General features: G+C 47.0%; 2 protein-coding genes across 2 annotated transcripts in view; one reads left to right on the top strand and one right to left on the bottom strand.

Annotated features, from left to right (window-relative positions):
* Window positions 1–381: 381 nt before the first annotated feature.
* Window positions 382–17,522, top strand: RAB35 (RAB35, member RAS oncogene family). Its single transcript, XM_067307416.1, has 7 exons — window positions 382–472; window positions 4,278–4,328; window positions 5,107–5,230; window positions 12,312–12,436; window positions 12,533–12,657; window positions 13,204–14,606; window positions 16,693–17,522. The coding sequence occupies exons 1-6, from the start codon at window positions 421–423 to the stop codon at window positions 13,330–13,332; spliced, it is 606 nt and encodes a 201-aa protein (XP_067163517.1). The 5' UTR covers window positions 382–420; the 3' UTR covers window positions 13,333–14,606; window positions 16,693–17,522.
* Window positions 17,523–20,962: 3,440 nt separating this feature from the next.
* BICDL1 (BICD family like cargo adaptor 1) overlaps window positions 20,963–25,038 on the bottom strand; it is a 42,045-nt gene continuing 37,969 nt past the window's right edge. The window contains exons 10-11 of the mRNA XM_067307046.1: window positions 23,388–23,508; window positions 20,963–21,163 (exon numbers count right to left, since the gene is read on the bottom strand). Coding sequence (XP_067163147.1) covers window positions 20,963–21,163; window positions 23,388–23,508 — 322 coding nt within the window. The remainder of the gene's footprint in view (window positions 21,164–23,387; window positions 23,509–25,038) is intronic.

Raw genomic sequence — 25,038 nt, 5'->3', positions numbered from 1 at the left:
TATCTCCGCACTAACTGCCCCAGCTCTCCCCGCCCCCGCCGGCTTTAACGGGCTTTACCTCGGCGCGCCGCGCGCCCAGCCAACATGGCGGCCGCCTCCCCGCGCGCGCATGCGTCCCGGCAAAAGAGGGAGGGCGGGGCGCGGGGGGGGCCGCAGTGCGCGCGCGCATAAAGCGGCAGCCGGGCAGGGTGCTGGCAGGTGGTGCGCATGCGCGCGGCGAGGGGCGGGGCGCATGCGCAGCGGCGTGCCGGCGCAGCTGGCGGCCTCCCGCGGCGGGGCGCATGCGCAGCGGCAGCGCTGTCAGTTCCGGCTGTTTGTTCGGGAAGTGGATCCGGCCGCGGAGCCGCCGCCGCCGCCGGAGGAGCCCCCCTCCCCCCCCGCGCTCGCCCCGCCGCCCGGGGCTGCCGCGCCGCACCGGCCATGGCCAGGGACTACGATCATCTCTTCAAGCTGCTCATCATCGGCGACAGCGGTGAGGGCCGGGCGGCGCGGCCGGGGCCGGGGGCGGGGGTAGGCCAGGCCGCTGGCGGCGCGGCCGCCCCTCGCCTCCGCCCGGCCGGGAGGGGCGGCGCGGCGCGGCGGGCCCGGGGGGGGGGAGCGGGGCGGCCCCGGCGGGGCGGGAGCGGGGGCGGCTGCGGCCGCTTCCCGGGCGGCGCCGCCGCCTTTGTGCTTTGTGGCCCGCTGCGGCTCGCCCCGGGCCGGGGCGCGGGGTCGCCGGGCCCCCCGGGAGCGGGTGCGCCTGCTTCGGGCTTCCTCGGCTTTATCTGAGGAACCTGTGGAACTGGCTTCTGGGGCAGATTGTGGTAAATAGCTTGGCTGGATTAAAAGGAGGGGAAAAAAAAAAAAGATTAGGCACGTACCAGTAAGGAGAGTATCAGCATGCGCGGCAGGATAAACCTTTGCAAGGCGTATGTTTTGAGGGCATAACCTACTCTTGCTGGGATGAGGAAGGAATTCCCTCCTAATGTGACAGGCAGTTAAAGGCAGCGCGAGGAAGGGTTGGCTGCTCCTCAGCCCTAGGGACCATTGTTTCCAGTGTGGTAATTACTGTGCTCTAGCGCTTTATTATCGAAATCGCTCTTTAAGACTCTCAAAGCATCGACCTAAAATCTCAATTCTAGAGTTTGTCTTTTTTTTTTTCTGTCTTTAAAAAGATGATGATTTTGTGTGCTTCTAGTTACAGTATAGCATGCAAATACCTAAAATAACTATGGATAAAGAGTAGTTCTAGATCTTGGAAATAGACCGGTGAATACCTCTGGAGCAGTTTCAGAAGGTTCTGGAGGGGCAGTGTGTGAACCCACTCTGTGCCCGGTGCTTTAGTGTAAGTACATAAGTGGGACTGGGGACTACCTTCCGTCCAGTTCTGCACTGGTAACCCTCCAACAGTTTACAGCTTAATTTCCATAAACTGGAGTAGATGGCATCCACCCTCTTTTAAGAGGTGTGGTCCATCAGGAGGCAGGTCCCAGCATGCAGCGAGGCTCGGCTGTGGGGTGAAAAAGGAATGCTGCACGGTCTTGGGAGTTGTCACCTCTGGAGACTTAGCTGTATATAAAAATATTTCATTCTATGTCAGACTGTGTCCACAAGAAGGAAAGGACTATTTTAAAAAGAGCACATCTAAAAGGAAGCAGGACAAGGGATGACAGCTCAGAAATAACTTTAAATCCTGGGCGTTTTTGGGAGTCTCTGGATTATTAAAACCAAACACTGCATTCTGAGTAAAGCAGTAACTCTGTTGCTTACTGATGAGTTTCAAAACTGTTCAGGCAAGATAAACAGGATGGTGAAAACTCAGGAAAACTTCTCCTCCTTTTTAACAATTAAGTCAAATTTCTTAGCTGACCCTTCTTAACTTGAGCAAAGTCCCTATGATGTATCCGGTGAGAGGGGGTAGGAAAAGGTAATGTGGTGGTTGCCTGTGGTTCTCTGTTGCTGTAATTAAATCTCACTGTGTAGTTTGAGTATTGATTTTTCTCTTTTTGAGCATTTACCTCAACAGAAAGGCATTGTCCTCATTTCCACAACAGTTTGCTTGCCTTGTTTATTGATGTTTTGAAAAGCCTGGCAATCAGAAGGGACTGGTATTGGATGGATTGTTATGTTTCATCTGCTTTCCCCCTATATGCAAATATGACAAGAGGGTAGTAGGTTTGTGTGTTTTTAGAGCAGGTCACATTGAAAAGCTGCTGGTGATCTCAGTTGTGCTAAATATTTAAAAATAATACAGATGATCTTTGCTTTGCATGTGCTTCTCTAATTCACACTGCTGTTCAGTGAGATAGGGGTTTGTTTTAGAAACTCTTATGCCGCAGAAATTTGCTTGTAACATTGATATTGCAAAGTCAATAGACCTTTGGGGCCTTGCTGTCTTCTACAAGCAAAGAAACCCTGCTAGCCTTCCTCTCTTTTCAGATCTTCAAATAACTGTGTGTAGGAAGTGGGGGATCATGAAGCGTGTGGTTTCTCTGTAGAACTGTTTGGGTCAGAGGCACAAGGTTTGTTTAGCGAGATCTTTGTCATCTGGAGCATGAAGAATTTCCTGAGTTCAGGAGGTTTCTCTTCTTTAGAAGTCATCTCAGAGCAGCTAGGGACAAGATTGTGTCTATGCAGCAGTGGATAGTCTGACAAAGCAGCGGTCATGTGCAGCCCATGGCGTTCTGCAGTATAGCTGCTTAGGGCTGACTGACTTTCTTTAAAAAAAAAAAAAAAAAAAAAAAAGTGTGATCTGACAAGCCTGTGGGTTCAACATCTAAGTGCTTTTCATTAAGCTGAGGGTCAAGGCTATTTGATCAAAAAGCATTGTACTTGCTGAAACCTATCTTTCTCAGCAGATGGTTATCTTGCATGGGTTAGGTGTAGCTCTTGCTAAATTACCAGTCCTCTGCTAAAGTTTGGGAACTGCTCTGCTGCCTTCTCTGAGCTCAGAGATATTCAGTATGTGCACACTGTAACTTTAATAGCACTTTCTTAAGATTTGTAAGAATCAATGAGAAAGGAGTATAGCTTTTTTGGATGTTAAGATCAGTGGTGATTTGAACTTCTTGCACGTGAGATCTGGATTACTGGAATCCTGCAGGTTTTTAGTTCTTTTTCATACTGGTAGCTATCTTCAGATTCCAATGATTGAGATCTATGGGAGTTCTATATAGTTGTTGCATATGTTTTGCATGGTCCTTTTATTAAGAGAAACTTGTAAGTTATACATCATCAAAATACTTAGCTTAAATAACTCCTACTTGAAAATATTTAGTAGATAATCATGCTGGTGAACTTGAATTTCCTCTTCATGTCATATCAGTGTTTTTTAGGGGGAAGGGAGAAGGAAGGGGCAGCAGATGTTACATAGAGATGACAACACTGAGGCATTCTGATCCTGTTTCCCTTGGTTGGGTGTGCAGGAATGAGTTTCTTATTCTTGTGTGAAGCAGTGTGAAAAATGCTCCCGTGAAACAGGGTGTTATCAGGGTGCAAACAATCATTTAAGAAAAATCTGGATGAAGTGCTACTCAAAGCACTTAAAAATGTTTCATGGAGCACTTTGGCAAAAGGTACAACTTCAGAAAGGTATGTGTTCTTCCTGTTAAATGTAGAATTGGCTTATTTTGGATGACAGTATAGAACAATGGCTCCCAAACTCTACTGTTTGGCTTGGGCTTCTGTTAAACTGTGTCAATGATAACATAAGCTTTATAGTACCAAACCCTAGTCTGATTGTCTAAGTAGTCCAAATTCCATTGCTGTTCAACGCTGCATAAATGAATGGGAGGTAGGCAGTGGCGTTAAGCATGATGTGCACGTTGAATTCAATAGAGAAGTTCAGAGCAGTGTTCTGAGCGCTTTAATTAGCAGGAGGTACTCATTTTTGGATCTTTCTTTAGCAAATATAAGCCAACTGATCATAACTTGCTTTTAGTCTTACTTTTTGTGACCTCTTGGAATGGCTTGCATACCACAGCTTGAAAACTACTGGTTGAGAGCTTGGGGGTTGAAGAAAGGAGGGGACAAAAAACAAACAAACAAAAAACCCCCCCTGTACTGCATCAAGAAGCATAGCGAGTCTTGGAATAACTGCAGCGTGTCACTTGGCACTTGGGTATTCATGTCAGTAGTCTCCTTGAGGATTTGATCAAGGTGGATGGTGCTAAATTATAGGCTGAGAAAAGATTTTAGTTTAAGTTGAAAAATTCAATGAATGGGAAAAATACTGTCATGTTACTTCACATCCAGGGTGTGACTGAATTCAAAGATCTTGCTGTCTTTATTTGTCACAGGTGTGGGCAAGAGCAGTTTGCTGTTGCGTTTTGCAGATAATACGTTCTCAGGTGAGTATTTAGTTTACTTAAATAAGTGAAATGGTCAAGGGCTGCTCCAGTGCCATTGGTAGGCAAGGAGTTGTTCGATTGCTTTTGCCCACTGATAGCTGTACTGGAAATATGCTATCTTTCTAACTGTGCTTCTCTTGGCACAAGCCTGCAGAAGCCATCCTGTTTGATCTTCACTTATAGCTGAAAGCACCGTGGTATTTAAGTACTGACATGGTTCTAGAAATAGCTGAGTTTTCTGAGCTTGTACTGTGCTCTGTGCAGACTTCCCATTGGCCCTTCGGGATTTAGACTGATTGAATATTGTAGCTACATCATTCACGTTTGTGTCATAACTGATTTATTAGGAGGATACTCTTCGAACAGACTGTATTCAAAATAAGTGATTGCATTAGCATTTGAGACAAAGCTCTGTCTCAAATTTTTTCAAGTGAAATACTTCCATAGTTATTGTCCATTTCTTAAGATATTTGGGTGCTTATTTTTGACAACCAATATGGTAGAGGAAGATTTGGGTTTTGTAATACTGAGTTTTAAATTTTTTAGTGTGGGATGGAAGAAGTGGCTCTAGGGCTAGAAAAAAAAAAAAAGCTGTTAGCTGCAGGTAAAAATATGCAGATCACTGTGATTGCAGGGGGCTCTTTAAAAGATGAATGGATAGGAGGAACCTTCTTCTCATGTCCCATTGGAGAGCTATTGTCAAATCAGTTTAGAAGTGAGCTTTGAGACATGCAAAATAAACAAGACTTAGGTTCTCACTTATTCTCTTTCCTTTCAGGTAGCTACATTACCACAATTGGAGTGGATTTTAAAATCCGGACAGTTGAGATTAATGGAGAGAAAGTGAAGCTACAGATCTGGGACACAGCTGGACAAGAGCGTTTCCGGACTATCACATCAACGTGAGTATAATTGGACTTTTTGACATGTAACTTCACATATGGATCTTGTAGTCTAAAGCAACGGTTCAGATATTTTAACCTTGCAGTTGATCAGCTAATGGTAACTGTGCTGTCTGTGTAGCGGGACTTCTCAGCTTTTTTAGAGTAGGTGGGAGTGGTGATACTGTGGTTTAGCTGTGAAACTGGGATTTCAGATTTCCTGGCTCTTCTGTAAATTTCCATGATGGCTTGGCCTTATTCTTCTGCTTCTAGTTTCCAAGCTGTAGAACTGAAATTATTTTATTATTTTGCAGGTATTAGCAAACCTAACTCTAAAGCCTGTCACAGAAGTTTGTCTTGTGATTGAATATATTGCAGAAGTGCAAAGTGCACACCCTCTCTCTGAGTAGCTTTGAGGTCTTAAAATTGAATATCCAATACTTATTTTCCTTTTAGGACAAATGCCTTCTAAAGGCTACCTTTGTGTGGGGTTTTGTTGAAGCAGACACCCACATGAAGTTAACCTTTTCCTTGGTTTGAGTTCAGTTTCATGCTCATTGTCCTTTTGAACAGCATGTGCACAGCTTTTCCTGTTCCTGAAGAAACCACACCCAGAGCTGCAGCGATAGGAACTAAGAATAAAATGTGCTTGTAAACTAATTGCAGTAAATGTGGGACTGCTCATCCTGGCACTAGGGGAAGAGGAAGAAATAGACTTGGAAATAGAGCCTTTGTCTCCTTTTGGTATTTAATGCAAATGAACAAAAAAACCCCTGCTAGGTGTTTCACGTAGTCTTTCATGACCGATTGCTCCTTTAGCTCCTGCTAAGAGAACAGGGTCTTTTTTGACCGATGTATTGGTTAACTTAGACATTAAAAAAATAGTGGGATTGATTGCTCCTATGTTATGTCTAAACAGCTAGAAATGTGAGAATTGAACCTGATGTGTGCACCACCCCTTTCCTCTGCGTTTCTATACGGATATTACTGGATTACTTCCATTGTTTCTTAAGTGTTTAGCTTGAAAAAACTTGGTTACCTCTCGTAGGGTTCCTGTGTGCATGACATCACTTCTTGTTTCAGTGCTGCAGCCAGCTTCAGGCAGGAAGTGGTGAGGGGGAGGCAGCAAAGCACTGCTGCAGCTCGTGTCAGCTGTGCTTATAGACTAGTCGCAGAGTGCCCAAATTAGTGCTGAGTCAGCAAATGGCTTTCCTGTTTTCAGATTCCCTGACACAACTGAGAGCTGTGTTAATGAGTGTTGGTTCATGGGGCTGAGGGGCTGATGCCAGCTAGATTAGAAAGCGATGGTATCCAGCATTGAATGGGGAATACCAGGAAGGGAGGCTTCCTTTTGTGAATGGGATTGGGTTTTGTGTAGTGTTGTATGTAAATCTCTTCCTTGATTCCATTATCACTTAATGGAGAAACTGAAACTGTTCAGTATTTGTGTCAGAGGTGTTTGCACTTTGCTAATGCTTTCTCTTGCATAGCTGTTTACAAAGGTGAATGCAAGTTTTACTCTTGGGGGAATATAAGGCCTCAGTTTTTCTACCTTAAAGCTGGTAAAGTAGCTACAGAATTTTCCATGGTCAGGGAAGAAAGATTTGAATTTTGTGCAACACAAAGCAGAGAAGTACCTGTGTTCAAGCGCATCTGAAGTGTTGAGGGAAATGCTTTTGAAACTCTAGTTATGCTGTAGTGAGGACTTCTCTGGCTGCTAGGTGGGCTAGTTGTGACTGTCTGGCGTTCCTTGCTGTTCTCCCAAAGTCTCTCTGGACCTAGACACACCATCTCTATAAACAACAGATAACAAGATTCTGGTTTTAGAAGGGGTTTTGCTGTCTTTTTTTTAGTGGCAAAGTAGTGCAGTAACTGATTTGCTTAAACCAAACTGAGTGACAAATTGAATTACCATGTTATACTTACGAGAGGGCTTAGCTGACTGAATCATGGGTGGAGTGCCAGTGCACTGTCAACAAAATGCTGTAGAGCCTTGTAACAATGACTGTTTAGATTGAGGTGAAGAATATTAAAAAGGAGAAATGAACCCATTACCCCACTGAACTAGCTGGTATAACTCAAGATGCTAATCTTGGGAAGCATTTATTAGTGGAAATGAGAGAATTTAAGGTTGTTCTTATTGGTATCTTGTAATAGAGAATACTGCAGTTTATTGCAAAACATTCCCTTCTGTTTAGAAAGGTAGTCTTCAGAGAAGTAGAGGGAGAATGCAGCTGGCTGAAGGCATGATGAGTTTGGTTAACCAGTTCTGAAGACTTTCTTTTTCAGTGTCTGCAGTATTAATAGGTAACGTTTCAAAGGCTGTATGCTTATGTCTTTAAGCTTTTCTTTATATAATTCTATAGGTGGAACAAGGCACTTCAGTACTCCTGTTTTGATGTAAACTTAAATGTTATTGTTCTCAAGATTTTTCTACAACAATGCTAGATTTCCATGTGTAAAGCTTTTATATCTGGGTAACTTTTCCAACCATATTAGAGATAGTTGTCTACTACCAAGTGTCCAAGGGCATATACGTTTGGAAAAAGCTCAGGTTTGCTTAACATCTTTCATCTCAATGGGAAGCTTGCTTGGACACTCTAAACATTAACAACTATTCTATAACTCTTTATTTTCTGTATTTCATTAACATATTTATCACTGGGAGTAGTAGATGCTGGCTTCTGAGGTTTGTAGGGTACACAGCAGAATGTACCCACCATATAGCAGACAACTAGTATCAGTCATTCAGACCTTGAACGGGAGGCTGAGAATGAGAACTTCATTTCTCTTTTGCTCTTGCTTGCACGGTCTCCATCTTCCCTAAAATGTGGATGGGAAGAAGACTGGGCATTCTTTCTCTTGTGTCAAAGCCTCAACTACCTCTTGGTTGCCAAAAGCATAAAACTTACACCTACTCCTCCTTGAATGCCAAAAGCCCCATCTGTTCTCTACCCGCCAAAGCCTGCAACTTCTTATAAAAGCAGTTCTGCACTACATAATTCTGAAATTGGAGGTATGGGGTAGGATAAATCAGATTTTGTTTTCTAGGACTGTCCTGCACTTGGGGTTGGAGAATCTTTGCTGCATCTGCTAGGCCTAAAATGTTATCTAGGACACAAGGCTTTATCTAGCAAATGATGGAAAATAGCATGCCTAGCTTTTTGAGAAAAATGTGTGTATTATGGGGCTTAAGATTCAGAGACTAAAAGGTAGTTGCAGTCTTATCTTTCAGGCTGCTAAAAGGTAATGTTTGCTGACGATACAAAACTGGTAGGAGTGGCTGATACGCCAGAGGGCTGTGCTGCCATTCAAAGAGACTTGGACAGGCTGGAGTGGTGGGCAGAGAGGAACCTCATGAAGTTCAACAAAGGCAAGTGCAGGGTCCTGCACCTGGGGAAGAATAACCCCATGCACCAGTACAGGTTGGGGGTTGACCTGCTGGAAAGCAGCTCTGCGGAGAAGGACCTGGGAGTGCTGGTGGACACCAAGTTAAGCATGAGGCAGCAATGTGCCCTTGTGGCCAAGAAGGCCAATGGTGTCCTGGGGTGCATCAGGAAGAGTGTTGCCAGCAGGTCGAGGGAGGTGATTCTCCCCCTCTACTCAGCCCTGGTGAGGCCACATCTGGAGTACTGTGTCCAGTTCTGGGCTCCCCAGTACAAGAGGGATGTGGCACTACTGGAGCAAGTCCAGCGAAGGGCCACAAAGATGATTAGGGGACTGGAGCATCTCTCTTATGAGGAAAGGCTGAGAGAGCTGGGCCTGTTTAGCTTGGAGAAGAGAAGGCTGACAGGAGATCTTATCAACATGCACAAGTATCTGAAGGGAGGGTGTCGAGAGGATGGGACCAGACTCTTTTCAGTGGTGCCGAGCGACAGGACGCGAGGCAACGGGCACAAACTGAAACACAGACACTTCCATCTGAACATGAGGAAAAACTTTTTCACTGTGAGGGTGACAGAGCACTGGAACAGGTTGCCCCGAGAGGTGGTGGAGTCTCCTTCTCTGGAGATATTCAAAACGCGCCTGGATGCAATCCTGTGCAATGTGCTCTAGGTGACCCTGCTTGAGCAGGGGGGTTGGACTAGATGATCTCCAGAGGTCCCTTCCAACCTCAGCGATTCTGTGATTCTGTGAATGTCACCCAATGGAGAAAATGACGTTTTATTGTAGGTGAGGGGCTGGCAACCTTTGTAGAATGATGTGCCAGACAATTTCTCTTCCCAAAATAGAAGCAGTGTGTGCTGGTAGGAACTCTGCAGGAGTCAGGGGTTGCTGTCTTGCACAAAGCAAGATATTTCTGATGAGGTGACTGCCAATATTGGTGCTTTGTGGCAGCAACTTCCAGCTCCTGCAGAATTTTGAATGCCGTAGTGGTCTGTGCTGTATGGTCCAGTCCACAGTCCTCATCCCCAGCTGCACGTGATGGCTGTATGCTAATTCTGTGTCAGGAGTGGGACCTGTATGTGAAGGGTGCCTGTTACTCTACTCCCAAACATCATCTGCTTTCACTTAGAAGAAAGCCTAGGCGCGTGGGCAAGGTAGGGGCTGCAGGATGCTCCATTAGGTCCTCTTGTCTGGATGACTGGGATGCCAGTCGTGGTTTTATGGTACGTGCAACAGAATGAGCCTACTCTGTGTAGATGTATTTGTGGAGCCACTACATTTCCTTAAAGGCTAAACCTTGTCTTGACAAATGTAATGCTTAGCGCTGAAGAGGAAGTGGTAGGTCAGCCTGAGGGTTGCTGAGTTAGATAACTTTTTCTTTAATAGTGCTATGGGAGAGTTTGAACATAATCAGTTTATTGTTCAGATGTAGTGAAATCTGGTGTGTCAGTAGGATTTGAGATATTTCCTGTTCTGATGTTATCATATACAACTATTAATCAAAAGCAATGTGTACAGTACATAGTAGTGTCAGGAGAGGATGGGTTATTTTTGCAGAATGTGGACTCAGACTATGTAATACTTCTCCTCGAAAGGATCTAAGTTGTGAAATAAAGTTGAGCCTGTAACTGGAACAACTAGAGTGCTATAGCAAATTTCAAAGCTATTAAAGGAACCGATAGAGAAGAGATTAGAAGATTCAAAAGTGCAGTGTCTCTAATGGTCTGAGAATAAATAACTTTCACCTCAATTACTTCTTGCCAAGCAAAGTCAATGTACAGCACAAATTGCTGGCAAAACACAGTATAGAAGGATGGGAGAAGTGTCTACCTTGGGGAAGCTAGACAGACCTGAAAGCACCCAGGTGAGCAATAGAAGTGGGTTCTCCTACTTCTGTGATACAATACATACTGCACAGAAGTATTGATTTTCAGTGGCTGTCACTGTGAAGTGATCCTGAGAAGAACAGGCTGGGGGATGTGTGTGCACACTATATGTAATATATGCCTGTCTTTGGCAAGTCTTCCTTGATGTTTTATAAAGGCAGGTGTAATCTGTTAAAGATGAGATGATGAAGCTAAAGATGAGGAGGAGATGGTGACTTGCTTATGTTAATCAATGGCAGAAGTGAGATTAAACTTTTTGAGGTCCTCTGAAAGGTAGCATGTTTGGATTAGACTAAAAGGTTTTGAAGTTCAAAGGTCTGTTCATAGACTTTGAATAAACTATCAAAGGAAGCAGAGGTTGTCATAGTAATCATTTCTAAAGTGCAGTGGAAGGGTGAGTGCTGCAAGAGGTGCTTGTGGTATGAGATCTAGTTCTAAAAATATTGTGGCAGTTTAAGGGGTATTCCTCAGTTTGTATATTAACATTCCTCAGACTGTTGATATTAGTTATAAGAAAGAGGAGGCAAAAAGGAAAGAATAAAGGTACCTGAGATACAAAAGCTGGAGGCCTCACTGTCAACTTCTTCAATGACTTGATTGGCAAAACTGCCTAATTTGCAGTAGAGAAAATGCCTGGTAGCCCTGTGAATGTGGTTGAAAACTGAAAAGCTGGAGCTTGCCTTTTTTTTTTTATACAGAATGCTTGTGGCGCACGTACTGCCTGCCTTTAGTAGGTTCATGCAGGTGATAACATTGGAACTTGATTTCAGATTTCTCTTGTACATCAGCATTGCTCGTCATCTCTTAAAGGTGCTGATTGCCCAAGACTAATGGGAGTAAACCAGAGTGAAGCTTATTTTTTAATTGCTAAAGGTAGCAGAGCTCGTTAAATGTACATATGGAGTCGATCTGTTGTGTAGGAAGGTGCGATCAGAACAGAGGCCCTCAACAAGGCAGAAATTTTTGTGAGCTCAAAAGAGAACTGTGCCTGGGGGTTGAGTGTATCTGGAGATCTGCTCAAATTTTCATCTGTAAGTAGTCTTTCATAAATAAAATTACTGCAAAGCTTGATATGGCCAACATGTCTCTGGCCTTTGACTTTTTGTAAGGAAGTGGTATTGCTTCAGGCTCTCTTCTGGTACTTAGTAAACTAAGAGTCTTAATGCAGAAACAGTTGTGCTGAGTTAAATAAGAGTTTCTCCAGTACCTGTTTTTAGCCAGCAAAAACTAGAAATGTAAAGCAGAAGAATGGTACAAACATAGTGGTGTTTTTCCTCAGATACTTTCTCCAGCATCCTGTTTGCAATTGAAGGACTTCCTGAGCTTGGGGTATGCTTTGTTCACTTAATAAAACTCAAAGGGTTAAAGGGTATTTTGTTGCAGTATCTATTTTATGTATTAAGCTTGACTCCAGCCAATGGGCAATTTTAGAGCTTGTGCGATGCTAAGGTTCACAACCAATTATGAGGACATGTTGGGGGTACTGCTACTTTGCTGACACAGCTAGAAGACAGTATTCGTCTTTGTTTACAGTTTTTTTGACAGCCTGAACAAGGAAGTAGCTGACACAGTCTTTCAACTTTGAACCTGCTTTTATGGGCTAAATGAGCAGGGAACTCTGTAGGTTTAGAGCGATAGCCTACAGTCTAGCTATTGTAAAAGAACTCAGTGACTACCAGTGGAAAGAAAATGGGGGCACTTGATTGCCTTAACTTGAGGATTTGTTAAGAATCTTGTAAAAGCTGTGTGCAAGAAGGAAGTGCTAGGAAGGTGGTATGTAGGTGATATGTAGCTTGAATTAACATTTGGTGTCTCTTCCTGCTCCATAGGTATTACAGAGGAACGCATGGGGTCATTGTCGTCTACGATGTAACCAGTGCAGAATCTTTTGTGAATGTAAAACGGTGGTTGCATGAAATTAATCAAAATTGTGATGATGTCTGCCGGATACTAGGTAAGTTCCTGATAAGAGAGTTAGAGCATCATATTTAGTGGGCTGTCCAGCAGTCAGTCCAGGCTGTACTGACTTTTTTTTTCTTCCCTTTTTTAGTGGGGAATAAGAATGATGACCCAGAACGAAAAGTGGTAGAGACAGAAGATGCTTATAAATTTGCTGGGCAGATGGAGATCCAATTGTTTGAGACCAGCGCCAAAGAAAATATTAATGTGGAAGAGGTAATATGATATGCAGAACAGAGTACATATGAAACTACTTGGGAATAATAGTTTGGAAAAAATGAGAATAGCATTAGTCCTGTTGAGGAAGAAAGGTAAAATGCTTTGTACAAACTGCAAGTGAGTAGTTAAAACATCAAGAAGAGACATCCAACTGTATTTGGAAGGGGTGGGGAAGGGAAATGAAGGGGACCTCATGGCCTTTTCATTGGCCTTACACTGCTAACTCATTATGTGTTTTCTCAGTAAAGTCTTGTCACATGGGGAGGGTGCTTCTAGGAGGATGACTATTGCCTCTTCACTCCTGACCTCAGTTGTTGAACTGACCTGTTTTTATTTACTGTTTTGGGAAAGGGTGGAGAGAGGTTATTGACTTAGCTTGGGAGCGGAAGATACTGGATTTCAGCTTAGCCTGTAGTGGGTTTGGGAGATTGCTGAATCGTTGTTGAAATATCTAGAAAAGCAGATGCTGTTCTTCCTGAAGCACCTTCCTCAACAACTAGCCTTATTTCCTCGATGGTCTGAACTTGCTTGTTTCTCTTGCAGATGTTTAATTGCATTACAGAGCTAGTTCTGCGAGCAAAGAAAGAAAACTTAGCAAAGCAGCAACAGCAGCAACAGAATGATGTGGTGAAGCTAACGAAGAACAGTAAACGGAAGAAGCGGTGCTGCTAATGCCCTTTCCCTGCTGCAGAGACTCTGCTCTCAGACAGATCAGCCCCTCCAACCAGACTCGGGCAATTCCACTGGGGCAGGCTTTGGGAGGACTTTCTCAGTTTTGTGCCGTTATTTAAAGATTATTTTTTTTCTCCATGTTTTCTATCAAGAGGCGCTGGCACCTTACCACTTCAGTGCCAAGAAGGTATCGGATGGAATCTTGCCCCCCTCTCCTCCCCTGCTCATTCCAGTGCGCCTTGTAGACAAGAAAGGACGTTGCCTACCAAGTGGACTAATTAACCCAAGAGTTTGTACATAATGTATATTGCTTTAACCAGCCTCGCCTCCCTGTTGTTGCTTTGGCTTATGCCTTCTTAATGTCAACCAATCATGGATTGCAGAATTCATCTTTTTAAAGAAATAGTACAAAGTTCTTAACTCAAGTTGGCCCCAGGCTGGCAGCAACTGCTTCCTGGGGGCTTGGGCTTCATTTCTTTTGGGCTCCAGGCTGGCAACTGGTGCCCCTGGGGCCTGTGGCTTCCCTTTGAGTTCCAGGCTTTTACTGGGGCTTAGACTTTGTTTTTCTAGGTACCAGGATTGCAGGTGTTGCTGCTGGAGCCTGGGGTTTCACTTCACCAGCCCCTGGGCTGGCAGCTGGTGCTGCTGCTGGGGCCTTGAATTTCAGTTTGCCATGATCCAGGTTTGTGGCTGGGGCCTTGGGTTTCACCTTCTTGTGCTGCAGCCCAGCTGTACCTGTGCTCTCCTTTAGTTTGTATCAAGATATTGAAAAACATACCAACCTGCGGAAGTGGGGTTTATTTGGATTAAACTTTTTTTTAAAAAAACAAAAACAAAATTTAACTCCTTTGACCTTTGCCTCTGGTCCTGCCAGGGTCCTAAGTGAGAGTCCATTTCTCTCGAGAACAAGAAAAACATGTGATTCTGCCAAAAAAAGCCCCTTCTCCTCATTGCCCTGTCCACGATTAGGAGATCTGAACTTGAATGTGAATTTTGGTGGCAAAACTTTCTGAGAGAGAGAAGGCATAAGAATGAATTTAGCTGTTCTGGATTGATGTCTCTATGTGAAAGCTGCTGCAGGATCATTCCCAGGATTCTCCGATTAGAAAGGAAGACTGCTGTTTAAAGAAATGGAAAACTTGCTTGCTTGGGTTATGTGGTGGTGAAGGATCACCTATGGAAACAAACTGTGGACTTGTTATGCTCAACAGCATTTTCCTGGCCCTTGTTGGCCTTTCTGGGCAAACGAGGGCTCAGTTCATCAGTCTGAATAGGTATGGTTAAAGGTGGAGAGTGTATGTGTGTAACTAAAATATCAAACATCTGGGCTGAAAAGTACATGCTCAGCACCTGAATAATTACCTAAATAATAATAAAAAAAGAAATTCTTCTTAAAATGACTAAAAGGCATGGAGGGTATGGCTTCCTTTAAGACCTTGAAGATGGACGTATTCAGTTGCAGTATGTAGTCCTATGGAATTGATGGCCTTAGTTTGGTAGGATATGTTTCACTGATGTCCATAAGCTTTGAATCAGTCCACTTCTCCTCCTTTCTCCCCCAGGAGAGGCTAAATTTTAGTCACGTATTTTGCCTGTGTGTTTTCTCTTTTTCTTTAAGATACTTATGGGTGTGGTAAAAGCCCTAAGCAAACAATCACATCACGATCAATCACTTTAAAGACATTAAAAAAAAAAAAAAAAGAATGTGTAACACATTTTTAATCAGTTCAGGTGCTGGGAGCGTGTATCCAGCTGCCTTCACCCATTTCTTTTCTTCACATATCTTTCATTGGTAACCCAAGAATACGAATGAGCTGGGATGATGTTGCTAGTGTGAGCGCTGTTAATCCCAAGAGTTGGGAGCTGCTATGGAAAGTGGCGGCTCAAGTTCCACCCGGCGTCCATCCCGAATGCTTTCTGATGTTGAACGGTGCACGCACAAGGAAGGAGCTCTGTCAGTCCTCAAAGCCTTCCTGTTGCAGTGAAGCTGTCCTGTGACAGTTACCACTTTCAGATGCAAGGGCCCGACGGCATTACTTTGGGACTCTTGTGGTAGCACGTGTGCAGATCTAGGAAGTAGTAACTTCATAGAGGCAGAAGTAAAGGAAAATGTCTGAATTTACTGGAATGGATGCAATAAAATGAGGAAATGGTGCACCCAAGCCTGGAGTGTTCTCTTATGTAGAAAGGTTGGTCCTCTTTGAGTCCAAGTCTTTGTGGCCAGAGTTTGAACTTTGCCAATCGAGATGTCCGACTTCCTGGCTTGAAGTGGGATTTTTTTTTTTTTCTCCTAGAGCTGGCTGTAGAGGAGCAGTTATCTCCCTGCTCTTGCCACTGACTATCCAATTGGAAGGGGTGGGGACTGTGTCTCTAGTGGTGGTGATGTGAAGTTTCCTAAATGTTGAGCAATGGAATGTCTAACTGGTTTGCTAGGATTATTTCTGTAATGAAAGTTTCTAATTATGCTTTTTAAATAATTTTAAAAAACTAAAAATAAAGATTACAAGCTGCCAAATCCTTTTTGAGGCTCTGTTTCCTCTGCTGCCCAGCATCTGGAGGTGGAGGGTGGCAAGCCAGGGATGAGCCCTTCTGTATGTGGCGGTTATTTTTTCTTTTTTTTGGTTTTTGTTTTCTTTCTTTTTTCTTTTTTCTTTTTCCTCTCCTGGGAGGGTGTATTGGCAAGACACAAACGCTTTCAAATGTTTAGTTGCTATTGTAGTTCTAAATGTGAATGAGTCAGCAGGCTGGAATTGGTAACCTTACTTCTCACTTTCTTGCAGGGATAAGAACAGATGTTGGGTGTGTGTGGTATTTTTTTTGTGTGTTTTTTTTTTTTTGTTTTTCCTGCTAGAATCCTTCTTTTCTTTCTTTCAGTTTTACAGCAGGCATTGAGAAAAGCTTGAGAGCTGCTCATCCAAGGCAGCAGAGGTCAGACCTTGAGTTGATAAGAAGCATCTGGAGTCTGTCCTTGCTTTCCCGGGAGTTTGTGTAGGGACTAAGCAGCTATCACTGTGCTTGTTGCCCACAATATTCATTTAGCCCTCCGTGCCCTTGACGTATAAAGTGGGCTGTTGGAAGCAAGGGCTCCCTTCTGGAGGAGTGGGAGGAAAACTTGGTATGGGAAGGTGTCTCTTCTGTCTGCTCTGTCCCGGTATGGCTGCATAGACAGGGGAATCCTAAGGAGGTGTTGATGGTCTAAACTGCAATTGGTGCAAGTTGGAGGTGTTTCACTGTTCATTCCTATTTTGTGTCAAAAATGGTTAAAGCTTGAATATTCTTCCATATAATGGCCAGTAACTGATGTAAATGGCTGGATGGTAGAGAAAACTTACAAGCTCACCTTTCTATTTCCCCATGCAGCAGAAGATGTAAATGCTTCAAATGTTCTTTCTCCGGAACCCTTCTCCTCTGAACACACGGAAGAGCTATATGTGGATGAATTTCTTGGGATGATGAGGTACTAAAGATGCTGTTAGGTGTTAAGATGACAGTTTAAAAAATGAGCTTGTTCCGCAGCTATGCGGAATTAGCAGTGACTTAAAGCTGAGACGGTATCGTATAAATGATCTTTTATTCTCAGAACTATTTACAAAAGAAGTAGATCATTGTTTTTACTAAAAATATGCCTTTATAGATTTTTATAATATGTATTTTATAAAAACCATACACTTATTTACATTACTGCTACATACAAAAATTACAGCACTGTGATATATGTACATATCTATAGATACATTCTTTCTGCTTGTCCCTGCTGTGTGCTTTTTCCCTCTCAATCTAAGGGAATTGTTGCTGCAGCACCCAGACGCTTCCTTTCTTGGCTTTTGGTTAAAACAACCTTGCTTTTTATAGCCGAGTGGGGAGTAGAGAGTTTGCCTGATGTAGAGGCGTATCTGGAATTTACCATCCTAGGTAGGACAAGTGCATGCAGCTATAAAGTCCTTTTGCATGCCGCACTACCTGTAACCTCACTTCTTGCTGCTCTGTGCAAAACTATTCTGTTGTCATTAATTGATCTAGTGTTCATTTTAATGGCAAGCTGTTGATCTAAGTCTGTATTAAGATAAAGTGCTAGTGACTTGCCTTTCATTTACACTTATTTGTTTACAGTTGCTTCCCTTGCTGAGTTTAATAAAGGGAGATTCTTCCCTCTTCCTTTATGCTAGCATAATAAACGTTTGCCCAAATAATCATGTTACTTAACTGTGGGAAAGTTCTTGGTAACCTTAACCTTAATCTCAGCAGGCATCCTCTCAGTGTTTGAACAGTGACTGTGCAGCACTACTGGTTTATTTAACATTATCTCAAAAGTAAGGGTGACTATATCATATTTAGAGCTGCTGATCCCACCCCTTGAATCTACTTTGGGATTCTGAGTACCTGCTGGATTACTTTGCTTCCTCCATCTCATTAACTGGAGCTGATGTTTCCTTTTTGCCATGTGTGTCCTAGAAGTATCAAGTATCACCAGTGGAGTGTCTTCTAACCCAGTGCTGCAAGGGTGATTCCAGGCTCCTAGCAGTTACCGAATGGATGTGTTATTTTTTGAAGATGAGCGTTTCAATGACAGTTCAAGGTGAAATAGTCAGGACCTTGTTAAAACACAACATGACAAACGAGAATGTGAAGGACTGCATTGGTGAATTTAAAAAAACAATAAACCCCAAACCTAGCTGCTATGTTAAGGCAGTTTCTGTTCCCGTTGAGTAGCAGCTCAGCACAAGGAGGTCTCCTTTGGTCTGTTGTCCAGTTCATCAAACCCAATTCTCTTGTATTTCTGGGTTTAGTAGTGCAACTAAGTCTTTAGGAGTAGGGGGCTAGTTTTAAGAAACCATACCCAACTGGCACCTTAGAACATGCTGACTTTCCTCTTGCAGTCTCTTCCATCATTGTTATTTTAAATAAATAAAATTGCAATGGGATTAAGGTAGGTTCCTCCTTAACTGCAGAGATGTGCTGTGCATTTTGACTGCCTACCCCTGCAACTGAATGAGTCACTTTCCTCCCAGCAAACATGTAGCAGAAGGCACCTTTCTTCTCATTACTGCATCTTCATTGAAAGATTTAAGGCCTTTGCCTTAGGATTGCATACATATATTGTCACAGGGGCAGAGGCTCACACAGCTGCTGGGCATGTGGTTTGAAGAGAGCTGTTGGGGCCTGGCGAATAACTACTGACAGCAGAATGAAGGGCTGTGAGGACCAAGATGTTCGCAGGGCTCTCCCAAAATAAGCAGTGTCGTTCTCAAAGAGACGTTGCATAAGACAACTGTTCAAGTGTTGCTGGCGTCCATGAACCTGTGCCTAATACTGTAGGTATCCACGTTCATGTTAATGGGTACGGGCATAACCAAGTCCTGACAGCAGGAGACGCTCAGCATGTGCCTCATGTCTATGCCCTGTTAAGAGTCAAAACATAGGTAAGACGAGGAGATGAGGACTTGCCATCCTGAGAGCGCTTGGCACACCGCTAAATCCCTTTCCCTCACTCGCACAAGTGGATACAAGCAGATGCTCGGTGGTTGGGAAGAGGCCAAGGTTCAGTTTCCTTCCCTGCCTGCGAGACTCCAGACTCCCTTCCAGGTAAGCATTAAGCTGTATTGGTGGCGCTTTATTTCATTTTGCGTGATTTACTGAAGTATTTCCTGGAGCAGGATCTGGAATCCAGGTTTCATTGCTTTCAAGTAAATAGGCTTTTCCACTCAGGTTTTCAGCATCGTCCTCGGCCCCAAAGAGTACTTTGCTGCTCCTTGCAACGTGGAGCAACCTCAATGTAAGATAATTTCATACCAGAATGTGGCAGTTCCATTGCCAATATGGAAAAGTGGGAATGCTCAGATCCTTGAGGGCAGAAGGAGTGTTTGTACTGAGGTATTATGGGTCCGTCCTATGCACTAGATGAGAGGCTGATGTTATGTTATTTTAACTTACCTGCCTCACAGAAGAAAGAGTTAGATACCTAATTCTAGCAGAAAGCTTGTGACTGTAAATACTGAGCAGAGATTAGCAGCTCCATGTAGGATGGTGTTTTAGCACCTAAGTCACTGCGCTGGGCAGAGCTGAATGTGTACCTACCTTCATCTCCTATGGCAATAGTGTAGGTGGTAGCCTCTAAAGCGACATAGAAACAAATTCGGGCCTGTGGGTATCATGAGCTGGGAAAATATGTGCAAATTGCATGATAGCAGCAGGACAGCTCTGAGTCTAGTCTGGCATACTGTTTTATGCTGATAGACTGCTAAAGGGAAGAGCTGCAAGGTGACCATCCAGTGCATAGGGAAGGTCCTTACCTACGTATTGCAGGATTTCCAGCACCGCTGTGTGCAGACACCAAACGTTTCTCCTCGTTGATCAAGTAATGCTCACAGTAACGCAGGCTCTGATCATCTGTGGTTAAAAGGAGATTTAGCTATCTACTCGACAAAAGGTTGAGCAGTAAAATGACCCACAGGCAGGAACAAATAGTCAGTGTTTTTGTCTGGCCATAGCTAATGTTACTGCGTGAGGCAAAGAGCAAGCTGCAAGTTCTCCAGAGCTTTGTAGATGCCCTAATCTCCTTTGACTTTAGTGAGGGTAGGTGCCTGCGTACTTTCTGAGGATCAAGTCTGCCAACCCATGTCAAAGACCTACTGGCATCATTATGGGTAGGCTTTCAGTGAGTTATTTCCAGGTGTCAGGCTTTTTGGGGGCCCATCCAGTTAAAATCTCAGATTTCTTAATCTGAGAGGAGTACATGGCTTTGGGGAACGTGTGACTTGCTGAAGCTCCACAACTACCCTCAGACAGTGGAGGGAGAGTAGGTGCCCCAGGACTGAACATCCACAGCTTCAGTCTGTAATCTGTTGCAGATGGTCAGCCTCTTGGGGAGGAAATCCGCATTTTATGCAACTACAGACTCTAACTCTTTACTCTGTACCAAGAGGGAGCTGGAGAAGGTCCTAACAGCAGCAAGCTTGCAACTGCACTGATCTGCAAGGAGTCCGATCCCTGTTGTGGTGCGCACAGCTACGCAGAGCTGTATGGGAGACCCCTCCTAGGCTGGACATGCCCTAAGGACTCATCTTCCACCACGGAGTAAGCTACACTCATCAAGACACACCAGTGCTAGGGCTAGAGCAGCTCCGGTCTCCGTGGGACGAAGGACATCGTCGTGGCTGGGATGGGAGGGGGGCGTAAGGGACTTCCCCTCTCTTCTCTTGCGGCCGGCCCTCTTCTTTCCCCTGCGCGCGCTGTGACGGCAAGTCTCAATCCCCTGCGCTGTTTTGTCCTCGGGCTTCTTGGTGGCTCCTCCAGCATGAGAATGTTTTTTAAGACAACCAGATTATTATTCACAGCAGAAACTGGACTGTGTCAAAGCGCCTAAGTATACCCTGAAGTTTATCGCTCCACTTGAAGAATAATAAAAAAAAAAGTTGCTTTCAATCAGTGTCACACTGTCAATTTGCAAATCTCCAATTCATGTAAACATTTGGTTCAGACCAGGTGCGGTGGAAATAGTGCAGAGTCTCAAGGGTCTTTTTTTTTTCTTTTTTTCCTAGTGGATCAGAGTTGGGTCCATCAGCGAGCTGGGCCCTTGCCCCCACTCCCCACCTCGAAGCAGGAACTGCTGGAGAGGTTTCTCCTTTACGGATTAATTTTTCTTGAAAAAGGAAAAGAGACGGTTCCCTTCTGCCCCGGCGGGCTCGTCCCCCTGCTGCTCCGGCCTGGGCCCGGGGGAGGGACGGGCACCCCGCTTTGCGCCGTAGCCCCTGGAGAAGGAATAAGCGAGCTGGCTCCATTCCTTCGGGTGTTTGTCCATCAGCTGCTGGTCAATGACCCTGTGCATGTCATCCTGCGGCAGAGGGAGAGGACGCGGCCGTTAGCGGGAGAGGTGAGCCCGCGCGGGGGCAAAAAAGGGATGGGATGGGATGGAGGCGGGATGACAAGGAGGGGGACGCTCCCGCGGCAGCAGGGTGCTAGCGGTGCTGCTGCACCACCCTGCTCTGCTCCCTTCCCCTTGCAAACGTCCCCTTCCAGGGCAGGGAGAAACAGAAAAAATAAAGGCGGTGTGGAAAGCCGGGAGCGGGTGCTTTGCACCAGACGGGCTGGCGCCCCGCGCCGGCCCTGGGCTCCCCGAGGGAGGCGCTGGCACACGCCACTGCGCGCTGGGTTTCTACAGCTACCAAAACCGCTCTGGTCTGACCCGTGCTGGCAGCTCCCTAGAATCGCTCTACACAGAATAACTAGTCAGCGCCGCTGCTAACGGCACGGGCTAAAGCGTTCCTTGCAAGCCTGGCTACCCCTTCGACCAATTTGAAACCTTCAAATCCACGATTTTGGGTATAACTGCGTGTAACTGAGGCTGGGTGAAAACTCATACGCATAAAGTAGCCCCAGAAGAGGAGCGTGACCTATTTCCAGCCGTTTGCTGCCCGGCTGGGACGAAGGGCAGGGTCTGGGGAGGCGGCTGCTGCCAGCCAGCGAGCGCCCCAGCTGTGCCCCAGCTGGACAGGAAAACCCTGGCCTGAAAGCCCTAACGACACCTCTGCGATGCTCATCTTGGGCTGCAGCCTTTGCTGCTGCTTGAACTGTGGCAACGGCGCTGCGAGGAGCCCAGACCTGGATGCCGGCCCTTGCCCACGCTGCCCGCTGCCCCGGCTCCGGTCGCTGCGATGGGAAAGGCGGCGCGAGGCCGCTTTTGCTACGTTAGATCACTGCATCGGAGGCAACTTTCTGCAGCGCCCGGGGGCCTCGTTCTCGCCTCGGAGACCCGGCGCCGTGGGCTCGGGTGCAATCGGGCAGTGCAGCCTGATGCGAAAGTGCAGACGCCCGTCGTTAAACCCTGCGCTGGGGAGACTCCGGGACCAAGCGCAGGCTCTGCCATGTAAGCGGGGCTCAATTTATGAAACCCAGCCGAGCTGCAGCAGCGCTCGGGCTGTAGCTCATCCCTGCGTGGAGCGCAGCGCCAACGGGCACCGAGGTGCAGGGGGACCCGAAGCTCCGGGACTCCCCTCGGCGCCCGATGCAGAGGGCTAAGGGGGGCCGCGGCGGCGGTGCGGACAGATGGAAATGGAGCGGCGGCAGCGGTGGTGGTGGCGCTCGGCCGGGCCGGCGAGCGTGGCGGGGCGGCGTGAGCTCACCTCGAAGGCAGGAGGGGTGTACGACTAAAGCTGTTGGTACAGGAACTGAGAAAGGCCACTAGATCAGAAACCAAAGGAGCCAGATAGTAAAAAGCCCTGAGGAAGCAAACTGTAAGCAGGAGAAAGAAAGAAAAAAAGAAGAAAAGAGAAACGAGAACACAGTGGAGTTGAAACAGGAGCGAGGTCGCAGGCGAGAAGGTTTCTACCGCTCTGGCGGGGTCCTGAGTGGAGCCGGGGTCTCGCAAGGTCCTCAACGAGCTACTGCAAACCAGCCTGCGCCTCTTCTCTGCGCTGGCCTCTTCCCCTTCGAGCAACCCTGCCTCGGTGCTGCCTTTGCCGCGGAGGCAGCTTCACCCTCGTGCAAGTGCTCTCGGGCTTTGCTCAGCCCCTTCTCCCCACCGATCCCCAGCCCGAGCACGGCCGGGGCGGCCGCCACAGCTACGATGTCTTTGGGGTTTGTTTAGCCCTTCTTTTCAGTTTTGGCTGACAGCTTGAATTTATCTTTTTCCATCTTGCTAGGTCCTCCGAGCTGACAGCACTGCAGCCATACGGGGAACCGCTCACCAGGAGCCGTCTGCCTCCACGGATGCGCTCCGCGAGCCCCCGCGGCGCCCGGGCCGGGGGTCCCTGCGCCCCCTCCCCGCGCCCCGGCGGGGGCGTCCTGCCGGAGGCACCTGCCGCCGCGCTGCAGCCGCGCAGCTCCGGCTGGTTCTCCCCTTCCAAGAGCTGTTGCTATATAACAGCTAAAAAGTGAAAGGGCGGGAGCAGGAGGCTGCTTTGCTCTACCTCCAGGAACGCCGGTGCATCCCTGGATCCCGCGGAGCAGAAGGTGCTGGCGTCTCCGGACACGCAGCAAGCCTGCCGGGGGTGGGGGGCAGCACCCGAAGGTGCCCTCTGCTGCCCCGTGGGGCCTCGCGCCGCGCCAGCGCCGCTCACCTGCCAGGCCTCCAGCTGCTGCGAGAGGTTCACTTTCTGCTGGATGGCGTCGAGCAGCTGGCTGTTGAGGGACATCATGTCGATCTTGCACTTGGCCAGTTCCACCTCCACCGCGTTCTTCCTGCGGGAGAGCAAGAAGCGCGGGCAGCCCCGGCCCTATCCCTATCCCCATCCCTATCCCCATCCCATCCTGTCCCCTCCAGCCCTGGGACACGTGGCCCCAGCTTTCCCCTCCGATGTGACCGCGTGCTGGACACGTGCCCGTGAGCATTGACAGCCTTGCCCCAAACCTTAAGTTCTCAATTCACTGCTGTGCCATGGGGAAAAGGTAAAAGGATTTGCTAGGAACCATCTTTCCTTGCAAACATTTTTGGGAAGGAATAACTGCACTTATTAACAGTATCTAATGCATCTCCTGAAAGCTCCCTCGTGCTCCCCTGCAGAAGAACAGCCGGGGAATTTGCTGTTTCTAGCCAGGTAGAGGTTGCTCAACACTTCCTACTCTAAGACCCCGTTTTCCTTTTCCTTGCCACATTGCCAGACTTCAGCTTCAAGCTCAGATTTTTCCATGCCAGATGTCTGCCTTAGGCAGCAATTTTGTTTTTGTTCGGAGAGAGGGTTTTTTTGGGAGCACTTCAGCAAAACCGGCTTAACCCCTGGGACATGGGGCGGGAAGGGACTGTGCCGGCGCTGCGCCCACGGAGCGGCCGCTCGCACGTCTAGCGACAAGATGCTCACGTCTGCTTTTGCTTGCAGCTACTCTCTGCTCATTAATCACCTGCCGCTGGTCCATGCCTGCTTGTGGCATTCCCTTTCGCTGGACCGCCGTTGCTGTGGGACAGCGAGCCGCGAATATCGGCGCTTTGTCCCGGCGGGGTCATTAGCCGCGGCAGCGGCCGCAGAGGAGCTGCGCCCTCGGCTCGCGGCTTGGGCTCCGAGGGCCCTCGGCAGCCTTTTGCTGCCAAACGCCCGTCGCTGCGTGGATGCTAACGGCGTTCTGCACGGAGCGGCCGCGCGTCGCCATAGGCACAGCGGGACCGGCAGCCCACGTGGATATGAAACGTCAGTGCAACCTTTTTGCACCAGGCGGTACAGCTGGGATGTTCCCAATTTTTGCCAACAGATGGAGGTGTTACGGTGGCGAGCTGCAGGAGCTGGGTACCCGGATACCGGCGCGAGCTGCGCGGATGCTCCGGGTGCTCGGAAAGGCCTGCGGGACTGTGCGAGCTTGTGGAGCTGCCTGCGCGCTCGGGCTGCAGAGCGCTTCCTCGCGCTCCTCCTCTTGCCAACGCCATGCGGACTAGGCATTTCCGTAGGGAAATGAAGTGTGGGGCCCTGACCCAGCTCGTTTCGGAAGAGACCCTGGGGCAGGAGAGGAGAGCGTGGCCTGAGCAGTGGTTTGGAGAAGAGGCCCGGGCAGGGGTGTAAACGGGGCCTGGTGGGGGACAAGGGACCGCGTGTCTGGAAGAGCAAAAGAAGGAAAATAGGAAGAATAGGGCAGACCTAGTGTTTCCTTTTGCTTCTCCAGAAGTCCAAGCCCTCTCCTCTGCTGTGCCACAAACCAGCACGAAGGATGGCAAAAAACAGGGAGCACGGCATCCTCTTAAATCCCACCAGTCCCGTCTCAGGGCAGGTCTGGAAACCGGGATCT

The sequence above is a fragment of the Apteryx mantelli genome, chromosome 17, assembly GCF_036417845.1.
Source record: "Apteryx mantelli isolate bAptMan1 chromosome 17, bAptMan1.hap1, whole genome shotgun sequence".
Lineage (NCBI taxonomy): Eukaryota > Metazoa > Chordata > Aves > Apterygiformes > Apterygidae > Apteryx > Apteryx mantelli.
The sequence above is the reverse complement of the archived record's forward strand: the minus strand, read 5'-3'. Positions and strand labels throughout refer to the sequence as shown.